This window comes from Neodiprion pinetum, chromosome 6, assembly GCF_021155775.2.
Source record: "Neodiprion pinetum isolate iyNeoPine1 chromosome 6, iyNeoPine1.2, whole genome shotgun sequence".
Taxonomy (NCBI): domain Eukaryota; kingdom Metazoa; phylum Arthropoda; class Insecta; order Hymenoptera; family Diprionidae; genus Neodiprion; species Neodiprion pinetum.
In genome coordinates this window covers 3,126,137-3,144,117 of record NC_060237.1, presented here as the reverse complement: position 1 = coordinate 3,144,117, position 17,981 = coordinate 3,126,137, and the positions used below count along the sequence as shown (strand labels likewise).

The 17,981-nt window shown below is 41.8% G+C and overlaps 1 protein-coding gene across 5 annotated transcripts; it reads right to left on the bottom strand.

Annotated features, from left to right (window-relative positions):
* Window positions 1-760: 760 nt before the first annotated feature.
* LOC124222532 (rab-3A-interacting protein) lies at window positions 761-17,686 on the bottom strand. 5 transcript variants are annotated; one of them, XM_046633624.2, is made up of 8 exons: window positions 17,445-17,686; window positions 9,497-9,928; window positions 8,686-9,202; window positions 8,324-8,581; window positions 4,713-5,281; window positions 4,492-4,594; window positions 4,338-4,404; window positions 761-4,032 (listed from the first exon to the last, which is right to left on the bottom strand). In XM_046633624.2, exons 2-8 carry the CDS (start codon window positions 9,829-9,831, stop codon window positions 3,953-3,955), a joined length of 1,929 nt encoding a protein of 642 aa, XP_046489580.1. In that variant the 5' UTR covers window positions 9,832-9,928; window positions 17,445-17,686; the 3' UTR covers window positions 761-3,952. The 5 variants fall into 5 exon arrangements, with proteins under 5 accessions (XP_046489580.1, XP_046489582.1, XP_046489579.1 ...); XM_046633626.2 differs by lacking the exon at window positions 17,445-17,686 and adding an exon at window positions 12,292-12,406; XM_046633623.2 differs by lacking the exon at window positions 17,445-17,686 and adding an exon at window positions 11,898-12,326.
* Between the last annotated feature and the right edge of the window lie 295 nt (window positions 17,687-17,981).

Genomic DNA, 17,981 nt, shown 5'->3' with positions numbered 1-17,981 from the left:
GAAAAGTGCTGGAATCAATTAATTGTAGCACTGATCAGACGTAATTTTGCGAGAGAAATCGATTGGGCGCAGTCCCAACACGCTGCGATTAACGCATCAAAAGTTACAGCCAAAAAACAAGAACCTGTGTTTTCGACATTTGTCAGCAGGTGCTTTTTCCTACGTAACTTCTTTCCTGTTGATCCCACGCTGTTTTCGCTGCTTTTTCTGAGTTCCTAGGGGTCAAATTAGTCACGAAAGGGTCATTCAAATCAAATCTGAGACCAAAAATTTTCGGCTCCAAAAATGAAAAAAAAGTAAGGCTAACCCCTTTGCATTTCAGGCCAAAATTTTCGTGATTTTGAAAAGCGCCGGAACATATTCTTTCGTGCACTATTCCGACGTAATTTTGCGACAGAAATCGTTCGGGCGCAGTCACAATACGCTGCGATCAACGCATCGAAAGTTACAACCAAAAATCGAGAACCTGTGTTTTTTTGTCGACGTCGGCGTTATTTCGTGAGAGGAATCGATTGAGCGCAGTCCCGAGTTGCCATGAGCAATGGATCACGAATATCAGGGAGACAAGGATGAAATTGCGCCGTATAGGTCTATTTTCGCATTCTTAGCATCCATCAAGTCTCATTAGGCTGCATGTCATTTCATCTAGAGGAAAAGTTCTCCGCTCCAATTCCACAATTCATAGTAATGTGATCACTCGTTGACCTTGTTTATGTTTGACTCAGTGCTCGCGATATTGAGGCCTCAATTGAACGCAAAGTTTCTTTTGTAATAATGACAACAACTTTATTTCATCCTATTTTAACATCATACAAGTTACTTTTTTACAATTTGATTTTTATCGCGGATGCGTTTCACAGGCCACAGCGATCAGTTTTTCCTTGCGTGTCACAAAAATGTACATTCGAATCTAAATTGACGCCCCGTGGCCCCGAATAAACAAAGCGTGATGTTTCATCGCAGCGTGTAACAAAATTCAATTCCTTCTTTTCTCCTGTCTGACCTCTTTTGTAAAAATGCCGGTGTTGCAGGCGCAGAGTTGTACGTTCGCCCGCTTTCAAGTGCATACGAAAATGGCAATTTAGCAACAGCTTTACATGTGTGTTGAGGGGTAATTGTCGAAGGACTGGGACAGAAATATCTTGCGCATGATAGACGAAAGGCGATTTCTCTTGTGTGATTAAACTCGTCTGCTGAGCTAGCAATAAATTAAATAGTGCAACAGTTCACCTTACACGCTGCTAATTGTAAGTGAAAAGCAAGACTCAGGTTGGTTGATGTTGTACCGAACGTGCCACCTACTAGGAAAGCCGCCAAAGTAGTACAAGAATCGTTGACAGTAAACTCCATGGAAATGGCGTTGATTAAATTATGTAAGAAATTGGGACACAGCAGTCGCTGTGAGAGCCGTACCCTCTGCGCGAGGGTGTACTTTTCCTACATCAATATTATTAATAATAATTATACGTATGTACAATTGTACACCACCGATTAATATAAACTATTGTGCGTCCTGATGTTACACTGTATGCACAAAATATTTATCTCATACGACATACAAGAGACATGTAAACATTTATAAATATTTCTCTTACATAATATATACAATATGCACGCGTATGATAGCTCGTAATTATTTATAGTGAAGATGAAACTGTTAGGTTCCTTGGTTAATGTCATTGCTTAATGCCTAGCGATAAATGAAGATGACGATGGTAATGAAGCGAGTGTCACGTAACGCAAATTTCATATGTATGTACAAATTATATAATACAAGACATATACACGCCATGATGAGCTGTGCTGGGTAAAAAATTAAAACACAGACTAGTTTCATTTTACTCCAGATGTATATGTATAGACCGTACCTGCATGCATATAATACGTATGTAATTATAACCTGCAAGTGACATTTTCTGTTTACGGTGCACTAACTAGACAGTTTGTTTTTCTTTTATGCGTGTGCGTAGCATATGCACACACGTGCGTGTAGATGGGAAATGAATATACATAATAGGAAATAATATCAAAAACTTAAGGATTGAACGTAGGATTCCAAGTCTGAACCTACAAATTCGCACCAGGTGTCTGTTATATCAGATGAAATCGTGCAATAAATGTGAAAATGCGTTTTGCTGGATTTTTAGGGGCAAACCCCAGAATAGTGGTGTGGCATTCAATGCGAATACATTTCATAAGCTGCTTTCTAACATCTTTCCAGATTGGTTAATGTAATTTTTGAAAAAATATCAATATATCAATCCGTTATCTCACGTCAGTCAATATATATACAATGCTAGTAAAAAATATTACCAACATTCAACGGCAGTTAAAACTTTACGCCCAGTACGAATCTATCAACAATAATATACAATGTTGAACAGTTATTCAACAAACTAAAAATTTGTCAACGCCATCATCACATCGAGGTACCCAACGGGCAATCATGATCATGATTTTTAAACGTTATCGAAGCACCCACGGTTAATTATTTCTAAATTAGTAATATTAATAAGAGTGATAATGACAGCTACAATAATAATTATAAGCCAATGTTACATTCGATTATAATATTCTACGGTAAGTATACGCATGTCTGTATGTAATTATCAGTATTTATTTAAGAATTATTATTCTTCAAATAAAAACGCAATAGTTGAATAAAAAATCCAACGTAACAGACAATGATTGAACTAATAAAATATCTTTGGCGATCGAGAAAGATTTTTGTCAAACTATTATTATTGCAAAGTTGAATGATTATCAAAAATATTCCAAATGGCGGTAGAAATGCAAAAGAAATATGCGATGAAGTAAATTTAACAAACTCTGTCAGGCCTGGTATACAGGTGCATACATAGACCATCGTACTGCAATTTTTAGGTATACTAACAAAAGAGTGACAGCATTACCGGTCTTGTTTTAACTATATTTTCGTATTTAGTTTCATCCTCCTCTTCCACCTGCCGACCAAGAGAAAGGATTTCATCCCATTCTAGAGCATGACAATTATTCAACTGCAGCATTAGATTATGTACAAACAATTAATATTTAAGAACTAATTGTGGATAAATTTGTTAGTTACGTGATGACGAATATAACTGTTCATAAATACACCATAAAAGCATACGTTATTGTTTGCCTGTCTTATATATATACACGGTTATTCTAAAATAACCTTGATTGGCAGTTACAAAACTCTGCGTTTGTCATAATTTATCTGACACGAAACGTTGGATGTAATAATTGTATTATGAAACTGTTGTGCTTTCAATCCTCATTCTTCGTAGTATATAGCTTTAGCCTGTTAGCCATTTTGCAAGTACCCTTCGCGTAACCTTAGACAGATTTAGAAGCAAAAGGCCTCAAACCCTACAAGGTCGCTGTCGAACAATTGTATATTGATACGCACTCGACCGAGTTTTTAATTAATACGTATCTGTGGATACAATAAGAGTATTTCGCTGGTTGGGAGACGAAACTTAAACTAAACGTAAACCTCGGTGGGGCTTATTTAAACTCGAACTATAACACCATACGCCGTATAGGTGTATCGATATAAAATCGAATCAATTCCTTGCAGTATCTCCCCGCCATGTATCACAAATTTTTTGGCCTCCTTATTCGTTGTAAATCGTGAGATATCGAAAGGGTAGCTAGATTATTGTAGGATAGTTATAAAAATAGTGAAATCAAAGAGATTGTTTATGATTATACACATGTATCCTTATACTTATCGTCTATCTATAGACACGTGCAACAGATGACTGGTTTTAACTATATAGTGTCGCACGTACCTGTACCTTTGTCAAATTTCAGACACGCGAACTCGAACGTTTCTTACCAATGCACGTAGCCATTTTTATACGGGCAATTTCATTGCCTAGCTACCCTGGTAAAAATGAAATCAGTTCGCATAGATGCAATGAGAACACTGAAATCGTTGTAGGATTCAGGAAGAAAGTGCCAGTCCTAAACGGGCCAAGACCATCTCTTTTCGAAGTCTGGTGATTTCCCAGTAAATGTCGTGAACTGTGAAAGAGAAACGACAGTTTATCAGTTACATACATGAAAAGAAATTACCTACAATACCAATCGTCAGCGAACGATCACACGAATTTTCACACAGACATGGTGTATTTATAATTAAAATCGTTGGCACTTGTACACCGAGCAACGATTTTTTAAATGTGTTACAGGGGACCGATGATCAACGATATTAGCATTGCTTTCTTTACGAGCTTAGAGTATGTGGATATATTTCTACGAAATGTCGTCATAGTTTAATACGTATGTCTTCGATCGATGTACGCAGCTGTATTATATTACAAACTTACCTGAGCTTTTGACGAGACCGCGCTCGATGTATCGTAGGTAATTCAGGAAGTCGCACACAGCGATAATCTGGAGCACAAAAAGTTGTCGACAAATCAGCATCGCTTGAATGATGGAAAGTACGTATTGACGTATTAGGAAATAAAATATATTTACCCTATTGCGACAGATCTGCGATATCGAGTACCAGTGGTTCTCTTGATCGCCGAGTCTCATACGGTAGTGACATTGTCGCGGTGCCTCAAGGAGCGCACACTTCCTGTAATTGTCAAGAACATTATTTGCCAACCGTAATTATTTATGATTGAATTTTGTGCGAACAAGTCGATACCCGCCAATTGCTTACCGTACGTTGGAACAAGTGCGTGTCAACTTACTTGGGGAAGGCAACTTTGGTTTTGTCACTGACAGCCTCGACAAACACGATCCCGTCAAGGACGGCCTGCCTAACTTTTCCGCTGAGATCCTTGTTGGCAAAGTCCAAGCATAGGTCGATGTCCTCGCGAAATATTCTCTTGACGAACGGATCGGCTCTGTCGACACAGGGGTTAGTCTTCCACTGTAGGAATTCCTTGTGAACAACCGGGTCCACCTCCAGGCCGTCACGGGGTTCGCGACCCTCGGTCGGCTCGACAGGTAGAGAGGGTCGTTGTTCCTTCACCGGGGATTCTGGCGGCGAGTTCTCACGGCCGTACTTCAAATTAAAGTGTGACGGTGATCTTCGGTGCCGTTTTGCGAAAATTCCACCGGGTGTCTCTTCGCGGCTTCGACCGTCAATCTGTGGGTGAAGATGGGGGTTTGGCCTGGCAGGGGTCGACGTCAAGACGAGGGTCTTCAGAGCGGCTACCTCGGCGGCAAGGACTTCCGACTTCATCCGGCTTTCCGCCAGCAGCCTCTCAGCCGTAGCCTGTCGTACGTTCGCCTCCCTCACCATGTTGTGTGCCTCCTGAAACAATCATCACAGAAAAGCCGATTGTCGTAGGTATACAATGGATATTGACGCATTCTCGATACTTCCCGCGTGACTCGCCTCCTCGTTTCTTATCTCATTATTATTATTGTTATTAGTACCGCTATTGTAAAGTGGCCTCGCACATGAGATGGGATATTGTAAGTAAAACGGATACACGACAGGAAATCATGCATTAGTCGCTGTTTCTTAATAATGAAGAAAAAAGAACACGTCTAAAACAGTTGCAACATTCCGTTGAGTATCCGTTTTATCGAATCATTTTATTAAATGCGGAATATTTCCTTTTACTTCTTCCCTACTTATCGTACAGTTTATCACGTTTTTCTCCCGAGCAGTAACGGTAAAAGTATCGTGTAATATACGTATAATTAATTAATATATATAGGACTTCGTTTTACCTGCCTCACATATAATTATAACAACATTCAATTATGAGCATGCACACCTGTTCCGTGACGTATGGTTCCAAATTTGCAATTTCGAAGTGCAATTCTCGTAAACTGGCACTCAGTCGTTTTTCCAGACAACGGTTCATGTGATCAGCGTATGCGAAATAGGTATTGGGGAAACGTTACAGGTCTACTTCTGAGTAAAGTAAAGAGAATCAGATTGCCCGAGAAATCCCAGATTTCGTCGGGATCGTTAATATGAGTTAACTCGATTCTTTACTGGAACATAGACGCATACTTCGCAATCCACAAATATGACTACCTATATATTTGCACTGAGACATAGGAAGGAATCTAATGCGGCGTGAATATTTAAACACAATTGTTACAGTTTTGACGTACACCGAAATGGAACTAAACTAATCTGCATTCGAAATATAATTATGTCTTCCTAGAGTAAGTATACACTGGACATTCGAATAATTCGTTTCTTCGAACTCGCGATCACTTACTGAAGAAAAGCTTTCTGAAGACTGTCTGGTTTTGCTCATGTAATCGTAGCTACGAGAGCAGGTTACCACAATTTCCGCTCGACGAGAATAAAGAGGCGCTTCCGTTTCGGCTGACAAATATCATACCTATCTATACATACATTTGCTCGGAGGAAACTGCGGCTACACACTCAATGAAACGCCCGCCGTGTCCACCTTCCACTTGATACGTGTAAGAAATTTTCACTCCAGAAAATTAAAATCAGGCACGTGTCATCTTTGAATATATCTTACTACTCGATACACGGTCAACGAAGTTTAACACCACTCACTCGGTATTGTAGTTACATTACGGCTATAGCGCAAGATTGTCGAAAACACTTTAGTTTCGATTTCTCTGGAAGTAAAATTGTACAATCCTATATATAGATTATCTGTACTACTTTTTAGCGAAAGGTTATCGGCATTTGGCGAAGCAAGAGTCCTTCGTCGATTTGTAAAAGCTTAGCAAATGTGAAAACAACAAGATTAAGATTTGCTTGCACAGCCGCGAGAGAAGTCGATTCGAGCATTAGAATAACGAGAAGCACGAATAAGCAAAATGGATTTATAATATCATATTTGGCCTACTAAAGGATGGAAGTCGCGGTGGATAGTTCACCAGATAACAATTATGGGTACGTATTCTCCCCAATGTGCGAATATAAAGATTTTTGAACACTTATTACACGTAGGTTTGAGGTAGCTCATGTACATACATATAGTACTCGTATAATATCGTCAGCTCCACATGGCCGTGGTCTGATTATTTTCTTTTCATCTTACACGAGACCTTGACGTACCTAAATAGGTATGACCAATTATAAGATATCCTATACGTGTGTCGCGTTGGCTCGTAGTTGTTACGTACGTTCTTCGGTAAGTTCGTAATACAATTGCATACGAAGACCTGGATTCGCCGACCGCCGCTGCATCGTCGGAGTGAACATCTGGTACAAGCTTGTCTATTCGGCTGAAGGCAAAGGCTTACGACGGGCTTCGCAGAATATGACGTAATGTCGGAAATAAATTCAGACCTGAGAAGATCAGTGTGGAAATGACGAAGTTAGTCTTTTCAGTTTTTTATTAAAAATTCGCAATTACTCGTAATACTCATAATTTCAACTTGATTGTAACGGTTAGCCGACGAGCTGTGTCTGAACCGAATAGACAGGCAGTAACTGGTAACAGTCCGGCCTCACGAATGCCGAGGATTTGGAACGAATCGGGAAGTGAGTAGAAAGGCAAAGAGGGAGCGAGGTGAAAGCCACGTATTTACCGAGTATTACCATGCGGTACCAGGCTCGGCTGACACGGGTATAGTAGTCATCCATCCTTGTTCAACCTACGCGGTATTCTCCTTTTCATTTTTTGCGACAGCAGCATGATTTCTCGAACCCAGCGATATCAAGGGGGGGCCCTCATTTGTTTCCGATGCCTGATAGGTAGAAACGCGGTAATGAAATGTTTTGGCTCGTCTACTTAAGGTAAGTGTACCAGTTAGTGACACGTTTGCTTTTTCCAAAGTTATAAATTTACGGCAGAAATTGGGAATTTCTCGGTGACTAATGGTAAAGCCAATTTCTAGAGGTTTAGGCATTAGAAATTTATTTTTTGGTAATTTTAGAACTAAGGATCAAACAGATACAACCAAAAAAGGTCAATAATTGGGACAGGGTCGATAACTGGTACGCTTACCTTAATATCTTCAAGCACCGGCAGACGCATGCAGGATACGTGGATACACTTTACAATAGCACAGAATAAATATTACGAATGCATCGCGATTGTAATACGCGTTCTCCTATGCTTCCACTGCCATTGATCAATCAGAGCTGAAACCCTAAATTTCTCCACGATTACACAAACGATGATGATGGTGCGTAGGGACATATCTAGTAATCTGAATAACTGACTACTTAAATAATAATAGGATCAGGATGAAATTGTTTGTCACAGAGTGCATTGATCAACTAACGGAAGGGGTTGATCATTTCCAAATACCGAATGCGTTTATTATAGTTCAGGGCGCACTGACCGCTGCTGTCATGGTCAATGCACGAGAAAGTAAAATAGCATGAAATCGGTTTGCGTACTTGAAATAGACTGGCGGTGAGATCCTCAAGTTCGGTTTCGACGTCTTGCCTGATCCTGGACAGCCTAGTGACTTCCTCGGCCTTGAGTTTAAGCTCTTGATGCGCTCGCCTTAGCTCGTCCTGTAGTTTGGCAATGGCGTGTTCCTTAACCTCGGCCACCGTCCTGCCCCAATGTACTGTCGTCGACGAGCCTGTGGAGCCTCCCACGTTAGACAGACGTCGAAGGCTGTCCAGCTCCTCCCTTGACTGCGATTCAACCTTCGCAGAAGGAAGAAAATGGAAGAAGTATCGTTATACCAACTACCAATCCAATATGGGCTAGGGGTGTTCATACCTATGGTGTAATAATCATATATGCTCACCTCGGACTTGACAAACTTCTCGACCTCGGCAGCGGTAGAAGTCAGCAACGATCGGGTCGTCAGCGAAGCCTCTTGTTCCCCCCGAGGATCGACTTTGGTTTCGCCTTCGTGCAGCGAAGTGCAAAATGGATTCAAGCTCGGTTGCGGAAATGCGAGTCTCGTCGACGCGGGATGCAGAATTCTGCTGGTGGTGGAATCTTGTGAGAACCCATCCGCTTCTGAGGTATCACTCGACGGTTCCACCGCCAATTCCTTTATCTGCGTAGAGGGTGCTCCGTAGGTGAGGTCAAGTATTAAACCTGCGGGTCTCTTGCACATACGAAACTCGAGATCGGAATCGTTTTTCGCGCTCTCCGATGACTCGGTGTTTCGCAACGAGGGATCGTCGAATCGGTTAATGGTCTTGAAGTGGTTCGGATCCTGGAAGACCCGAGCCTCTTCTCCGGACTTAATCGGTGAAGCGGCTTCCCACGTATTCTCTTCATCGTAGGTGCTCGATGTCGTTGACTTCCCAGAGCTAGATCAATACGGAATTCAAACTCTGTATTAATTCGCATCACTCGTAAAATATAACACATGACAGTTCTTCAAGCATATCAACACATAATTACGATTGGTTTCCAAGAAATAGTTCCTTTCACTATTTCGACTAGCTTGGATTAATTATCGCGTCAAGTGACGCAAACTGAAATACTCGGAAAACTCCTTATTTGTCATGCTTGAGAAAAGAATAACTCGAAACCGAGCCGCTAGGAATAATTGATCTAAAACACCTTTCCTGCACGTGGGCGGGCAAGTCGATTATATGTACCTCTTGGCTGCCTCGGTAGAATGGAACTGTTTCTCGTCTTCGTCAAAAAGTCCCGTGGGTTCATCGTCGTCGTCATTTCCACTATCCTTCGCCTCGTATCCAAAGAGATCGGTCGCCGCGCGAGCCAGGTCCGACTTGAGGATCGGATGATTCGTCCCCGTTGAGCACTCTGCTTCCTCCGGATAGAGCTCTTCCTCGTCGGTCGTGTACTCTTCGTCCCCCGTTGTCCCCGTACTCCCAGCACGCCTGTGCTTAGTTGTCAGTGGCCGATAAACGTATTCCGCTGCCGCGACACAACCACCCACGGCATTAACCGCGGGGCCGCTTGAATCCATGGAGACTTGATTCTCCACTTTGAGAACCCAATCTATTGCGCCTCGTTCATTCTGCACGAACGATCAGCCACGAGCCTCGTTTCCCCGTTTCGTCCAGCTGATGACAGAAAATCATATCACGCCTCGATATAGCCGACATTGTAAACCCATAATCACAATTAATCAAACAACATTACGGGTTCTCTTAATTATACGGAATGGATAATCAGAGAAATATGTTCGGCGCGAAAAAACCCAGACTAAATATATCACGCAGTACATCTATAATGTAACCCTCGTAGCGATCGCTTACACGTCTGCAGTGTCGAGACAACGCCGTATCGTAAAGCGTTAAGAGCTAAGTATAGAACCCCTGGAAAAGAAGTTCTTCTTTTATACAACCGTCTACGTAATCCTCCGACATCAAGTCCGCTTTCGGTTCAATCAAGTAATTAAAACACATAAAGGATGGATTCCAAAGTGGTCAATTGTCGCATTGACAAATTGGTCAAGTGGCTGAATGATGAAACCGCAGAAGGGATTATGTTACGGTAGCCAACAAGCGGGAGCAAATTACTACGTATGCGAAGGCGATGTAGAAGCCTTGTTCTACAGTGTTCCACTGCAGGTGATTATCGTTGTGCAGTTTAGTCCTACCTTCTACTTTCTTCTTACTTTTCCCCGTTGGTAGACTCGTACAGATCGGTAGCCGAACATCCTACGCACATTTTTGATGTATTGTTATTTCTTTACTTCTTACGTAATTCGAATACTGTCCAGCTAACGATAAATAATTAATCAAATGCGCTCGCATTGCCGATAGAGCCTCGTTCGACGGCCGAATAAATTTCTATCCCATCTATAGGTTCCTTTCTCTAGCTTGCTCCGCTTTTTATCATATGACACAACACTTGGCACCTTTATTAAAAACGTTTGGCACTCTCCTTATAACGCCGGCGATGATCATAGTACGAACCAAACCCTGCCGTGATGCATATTTATTATTTATGCTTATGAATATACATACCGAGTACATGCGGTTAGTTGGCATAAAGTTTGTTCGCTCTGACTATACCACCGTCATAACAGTTGAATTGCCAAGGTATACACATACATAGACATAGGGTAATAACGCTCCGTCAAAGAATCTGTACCGTGCTGTTGTTGTATTCGGTGATGGTGATCTACGCAACGCACGGCCAAATTAATTACCTCGAAGGCAGGAATTATTCACGTATTCTCTCGACGATGATGGTTAGATACCTATACGCCTAAGATTTGAACACCACGTGCAACACTATCTAACGGAAAACCGGTTTTCAAAACTAAATAGACAGGTATTATTGTACCTTGGCATGGGCGATTTCATTGGCTTTTCGAAAACAGTTATGGGAAATTAGTGGTTAAAAAACACTGTCGAAACGAAGGAATGGACCAGTTGACTTGGATAAAATTTTGATAACCTTAACCTAATTCCACCTCATGATATTAGCATTGTGCACTTTGTACGTATTTTCGATTTCGAAAATGTTTCACCGCTACCATTGGACGGGAATGGCACCTTTTCTTACAAGTTAGTAGAATAGTAATCGTATTACAAGTGCAGAGGTTGAAGTTACACTTACGGGACTCGTAGAACAACGATGTATTACCCGTTTGCCCGGGTTCCCTAGGAGTCAAGATATTTCCATGGTTAGAATTACGACAGAGTTTTAAACGCGAACTTTTATGCGCACCTATCGTTTTTTTTGGCTGCCCACCAACCTAACTCCAACACTAGCATAATAATTAAAATACAGCATGCGAGTTATAATTTTATCAATTTTCGCTGTCCCATCGCACAGACAGCACCAATACTTTCATTGCCTGGACTAACCAACGGCGATTGTATACCCAGGCCACAGACGTTCCGATGCATTTCAACGGACAGAAGCGAAACTTGTCGCGACTTATGCGAAAGCAATGGGCTGTGATTAATTCTTGCCTGAACAAACATCGTATAACACGTAATTCATTGTGACTAGCTTGAAACCCGGATGGCTGAAACTAGTTAAAAACTATTAGGCAGGTAGTATTATCCCACTTACAACTTTCCTTCAATCAGTTGTGTAGTTATACGGGAAGTCTGTAATCAATGGCAACTGCAACACTCACTCGATTGCACGTCCAACCGTGATGCGAAATAATTGTACAAAATACAATAACAAGATCTGGCACAAGGCTTACCAAGGTCTTCGCGGAGACCAAAGAGTTTGGTGCTACAGCGTGATGACGGCACGGGATAACGCGAGTTCTGATACTTGCGAGACAAAGAGGCGGAAACTTCGATACGTTGGCTGAATCACCATTTATATTCGTATTATACACAGCCGGCCGATGAGTGCTAAACCTGGGCAAACAGGTACGAACGTACACGACTTGTGACCTGGTCAATGTACGTTACACGGATAAGGTGTATCTAGGCGAGCGAAGCTGCCTTACCCGGGTTGTGATTTTTACGGCACTAAAACACATCGCTACACCGCAGTTTGGTTTAGGTCTCGCGGCTGACGGTGGCCTCCCACTATTATCTACTCCCACACAGCTCCGAGGAATCTACCAGCCTCTCGGCTGGTACAGCTGGTTAACCATTAAATTAATCTCTCGCAGTAGACCCGCTAACACAACTCTGCACGTGCAGCTACACCCAATGGGATACAGAGTACCAGTGAGCCTGGCGCGTTAGCAAAAAATATCATAATACCGATGTGAAAATTAAAAGTTAGCTAATGTAGTCACCAGCGAATTAAAGCTTTGAGAAATATCAGCAGCGAATCAACGACCATGTTAAAATATACATACCTATAATTTTTTGTATTTTGTGCACTTATTGCTGGCTGTTCATTCTCTGATTCAGTCACCCTATACAAATATTTACCTACAATCGCTTGAGAATGAAAATTAATTCACGAGGTCTGTGCGGATTAGCCTGTGCAATGTTTTTCGAGTAACATTGAAAGTATATTGTACCTACATGACATACGAATCTATCTCAATTTGATAACTTTATCGTTACTTATATTCAACGCTGGCTGCTTTACACCCGATGTCTGATTACCCTTGGAAATATTTTTCGACATTCTTGCAAGAATACTGCACAATACTTGTGCATGCGTACTTATCTCTGGTGCCGTACTAAGCAACGAATAGCTGGGAAAAAACAGGCCAATAAATACGAATCGTAAACACTTATTAGCCTGCTGGTATGGAAATATCGACGTTCTTCCAAGACACAAAACCTCTCCTGTTGCGAAATATTTGCCACACAAGCAACTGAAAGATTATTGCGCAAACAATATTGCGATGTTTGTATCATCAGGCGTCGAATACTGGTAATACTTTTTGTGATAGATCAAACCGGTCGTTGAATGAAAGCTGAATGTTACATTGAAGCTGAAACCCTCGGCAAATGATTTCTCGACAATAAGCAAAAGCGAATCAATTTCGGCGGTAATACAATGATTAATTTACCATTGTTTCTCATAAATTGTTAGCCACGATGATGCATTGAGCTTGAAATTCAATCAATCGCATGATGGTATAGGGAGCTGGACCTACTGTACCACTATTGCGATTGGAAGAGAAGGTATTCTAATTTGGATGAGGTACGATTTTTTCGATAAACAAAGTTCGGCGTATCGTAAAATGCATATGCATGTGTGTCCGTGTGTACCAACAAGAATGAATATCCGCACGTTCCAAGCTCACGAGGCCGCGACGTGACGTGACTGTAATGCATATGTATAATCGCAATGGGTCTGGTGAATTCCAATCCGTTGCAGCTGAGCTTGTGAGACGGTAAAGAGTGAAAAGTACCACGAAACAGATAACGTGGACGATATTTAATCTTTTCCACGAAGAATATCGAAATGCTGAAGGAAATCGAAGAACATTTGGACCGTCTCATTAACGCCATTTTGTATTATTATTTTTCAGTGATTATTACTGCGTCAACAGTTTGTTTAAAACCGTTTTCTTCCCTGCTATCGACGAGTTCTTGACCGCAGCGGCTAGGTCATGACTTGACAAGGGTCATTTCACTCGATAATACAGAACCAGGCAATAATCTGTCTCGGTACAACCCATGAAACGAACTTTCTACGATCTGATTAAATATCCACAATCGCACAACCACCTGACCATACCTATTATTCTGATTACAGGTTACATACCACTTTACAATCCCGTATTTAAAGGTATGCGTAGTCAGAAAATCCCCACACGAAATTATGTAAACGCACATACACGGTGATCCGTATGCACGCAATGTCGAAACAATAACCGGTGGCAACTATAATGAAACAGGACGTCCCGAAACAATCCAATTCGAAATTTCGCACAATACCTACACAGAGGATCTTTTAAAGGTTATCTGCAGTAACATTGTCAGCGTGGTTCATGACATGTTTCCACGAGTCACCTCGCAGTTGGTTAATTAGTTGTAAGATTCGTTTAAAAAGATCTGCATGATATAGTGCGCGAAGTCATACCTGCTATCTTAATTCATATGGTGATATCTATTGGAATTACCAACTAATAAGTGCAAGCATCGTACGCAAAGTGGGAATTAAGTGATGCGTACTCTTCTGTATCTTTAATAGCAGTTTTTTACGAGTCAGTGCATTTCAGGTGGCATAATTGTGTACATGTGTATACTGCGGTGTTTGTTTATTTATAAGTAAAGTGTAGGGACGTGGCTTCGCGAAACCTTATAATAGCAAGAAATTGTGTAATAACAGAACGGTGATCTATACTATACTCGGAATTCTCTCGCTTCGTACGAATTTTTTATTCACACACATACGTTCCAATAAATGTCTGTACAGCAATCGAAATTTACAAAATTGCAAACAATATTCATTCAACTAACAATAAGAATAATTCCCTACCCTCCGCGCTTTCTCTACTCCTTCCTTGTTGCGTTGCACCTATGAAATTAGGACTCGGGTTTCACAAATTCTTCACCCAGGTCTACAAATATTGCTTCCAATTAAATGTTGGCGTCATACGCGAATCCGCAACGGTCGCGTTTATAGGTTTTTCATGTTCTGTGACGTTGTATAATACACCGTGGCCATTGCGCAAAAAGATTATCGTGTGTGATACAAACGAATAACAAAGAAGCTGCAATCACACGATACGTGCGTGCAGGTATATCCCACGTTCGTTAAAATAAGATTAAAAAAGTGAGAATCAAGTATGGACAACGTGAGACGGCTGAGAGGGAGAAGCTCCATTACCGTGGAATGCGTTGCGTTGCGGATGTAAAGGTTGCAGGCATGCTGCAGGAGGCACGAACCGTCACGATCTTATCCAGCATCAATTATTGCCTACCTGGCTCAAGGCTCCGGAGGCGCTTGTAAACTAGAACTTGTATTTACCGTCGTACTATCGTACTTTCCGAACCGTACGCAACGAGGAAAAGGATTGTTTGGATCAACAATGGCTTCTTTGCGACTGGCGAAAAAAATATCTTACTTCAGGGAACCAAATATTTCCTCGGTAGACTAAATGTGTGTGTGTTTTTTTTTTCGGTAACAAGTATTTATTTATAAGAGGAAAATAGCAGAGAAAGAGGTACACGAATCACTGAAATGCAATCGTTTGGGTGATATTAAACTGGTACATAAAATCTCGGTTTCAGGACATGCGGGAAATCGTACTACTTCCCGTAATCACAGGTGCGCAACGTACGCGCATAACTGTCTACGTTTCCTTGTATACCTGTACTGTAAGCATTCAGCTAGAATGCTGCTAGAATGCTGCAAGGATGATCGTCAGCCAGGGAATATCGGGTCGAACACACCGGTTCTTCGGGTTCTTCGGGAGTTCCCCTGCTGCTACCGGCAACGGGCCTCTCGGTTGTTGGCCACAACTCCGACTTAAACAACACGCGTGTAACTACTAGCCAAAGGAGAGGTTGACACTTCCATTCATGAACGCGTTAAATGACGTCAATTATTATTGAGTATTGATCGTGAAATTGCTACGAAGAAGAGGAGCTCCTGTATTTAGACGCTGAACAAATTCAGATTGTATATCACAGGTGTACAACGAGAGAGTGGATGAGCAGATATGCAGACAATGGGCAGGAAAAAGTGGTTTGCGGGAAGATAGATGATTGTTTCATGTTTGATACGCTGCGTGTTGTACAGGATTGTTGGAACACCTTCCGTTGCAACACGGTCATCTTTCCAGTTCCCACTCCCACGCGATCCGCGGTAAACAATACGTCCGTACCTACACCACAGCACCGAGATATTTCAACTTGTTTTATTGTTAGTCGAGCAAAGGGGAGTCGGAAATGGCGGTGGTGGAAACATCAGCCCAACCTTTTCTCTTCACGCAGATAGATGGGTTACACGCGCGCACTTGACTAACTGTAGGTATTTCCACTTGGCTAATTTTTTAACTAACTCTAAATTCATACGTTCACCCCTATGTTTCGTCGAGTACTATTAAACCACACCCAAGTTCTGACCTGCACTCTCTCTAAACATCTCTCATACAACACTCTCTCTATCTTTCTTGATCAGGCCGCATGTCCCCGACCCGGCAACTATGACAATCATTTATCTATAACCTATTCCAACTCCCGGAATAGGAGAAATTATTTCCGCCAACGTTTCTCACAACTGTAATTCGCCACGTCATGGACTACACGTGTGTATGTATGTACCTACATACGCGTACCACTCGGAAATAGTTACCAGCGTGTGCCAACTTTCACCGTAAATTAAGTTCAGGTGCTAGAGAACATTATAGAAATAATATGTATCAAAAAATCAATGCCACGATCGCAAAACTATAATTACAGTTATCAAAGGTACGATATATACGTCTGAAATAGAGTCCATAGTGAGATGCGCGGTTTACGCGTGACAACTAAAGTAAATAGTTGTAAACGGACCGTTCGTTATTCGTTTGCCACAACCACCCAGTGAGATTATATTACGGTGCAAGCACTTGATCAATGCTAGCGTAAAATTAACGTAACGGTGACCGAACAGCAACCTTCGACGAATTCAAATTAACGCGACGAACGGCTTGCTTGGGTCAGTTACTCGATGACCCAAACTGTCGCGGATCTTGCAAGTGAGGCGCGATCCACTTTTGGACGCGATCTTGAACTAGTCTACATTGAATTTAGAGATATATATATATATATGTGGATATTATCGTCGATCGTGACATCTCTTCCTTCGCACAGTCTTTCAAGCTGGCAATGTCACTTTTAGTCCTGCTGACACAAAAATCTGAAGGACGACTTCAACTCTAGAATATAATTTCGATCGAACTTGGAGTGAAATCTATTTTGGGAGAAGCAAGAGACCTCTCTGTTAGAAAACTGTCAATTGATTTCCAACACTATATGCGACACACGTATTCGCGACGAAGAGTATTTTGAACCGTCCACACCACGGTACAAAATACCGTATATTTACACGGTACGTTATATCACAGGTGTGTATATGTACGCGAAGAATGTAGGACCGTACAACGTAAGGTCCAGATACTTTTTAATTACAATCAGCTGGAGTTTTGCCAATTGTTCAAGATTGAAAATAAGACGCGGTAAGAAATATTGGACTCACTCGTTGTTGCGTTACCCGAAACGATTTTGCAGATGAGATGCAGATCTCTCCTGGTATTATCCAGTGAGCCGTGCAGCACACAAGCCACTATTTTGATACGTCCACCACTAGTTTAATCTGACTAGCACACATTAAAAACAAACCACCGAAACTCCTGTGGCTCTAACCTTGGCTCATAATCAACTTGCCGTCTGCGGACGGGCGAATACTGACGAGACTGCGTAGAGTTCTCGGTCTGGTCGTTCACCGTCGCGTCGAGGTTCGAGCTCCGGCAGCCCCCCCTCCTCCTCTCCCGCCCTTCACCGCCCCCTCCCCCGCCATCACCCCCGACCGAACCTCTATTCCTATACTTATTTCATTTCTAGGTATGTATACCCATACGTGCTTACGCATGCATCTACGCAGAGACTCAAGCTCACCTATACGACGAGGCTTTTTAGTTCTCCGGAACGATATTTCTCAAGTGTTCGTCAACCTCTGTGTTTCTATGCATGTATGCATGTACATACAATACATGCTTGAAAAGCGTTACGCATC

What these genes read in the sequence shown, in the direction of transcription:
- LOC124222532 (XM_046633624.2), bottom strand. Translation starts at nt 9,831, where the DNA reads ATGGATTCAAGCGGCCCCGCGGTTAATGCCGTGGGTGGTTGTGTCGCG. An exon ending in CGCAGATCTGTCGCAATAGG is followed by an intron (nt 4,405 to 4,491) that starts GTAAATATATTT and finishes TTTGTGCTCCAG; the next exon opens with ATTATCGCTGTGTGCGACTT. An exon ending in CGGTCTCGTCAAAAGCTCAG is followed by an intron (nt 4,033 to 4,337) that starts GTAAGTTTGTAA and finishes TCTCTTTCACAG; the next exon opens with TTCACGACATTTACTGGGAA.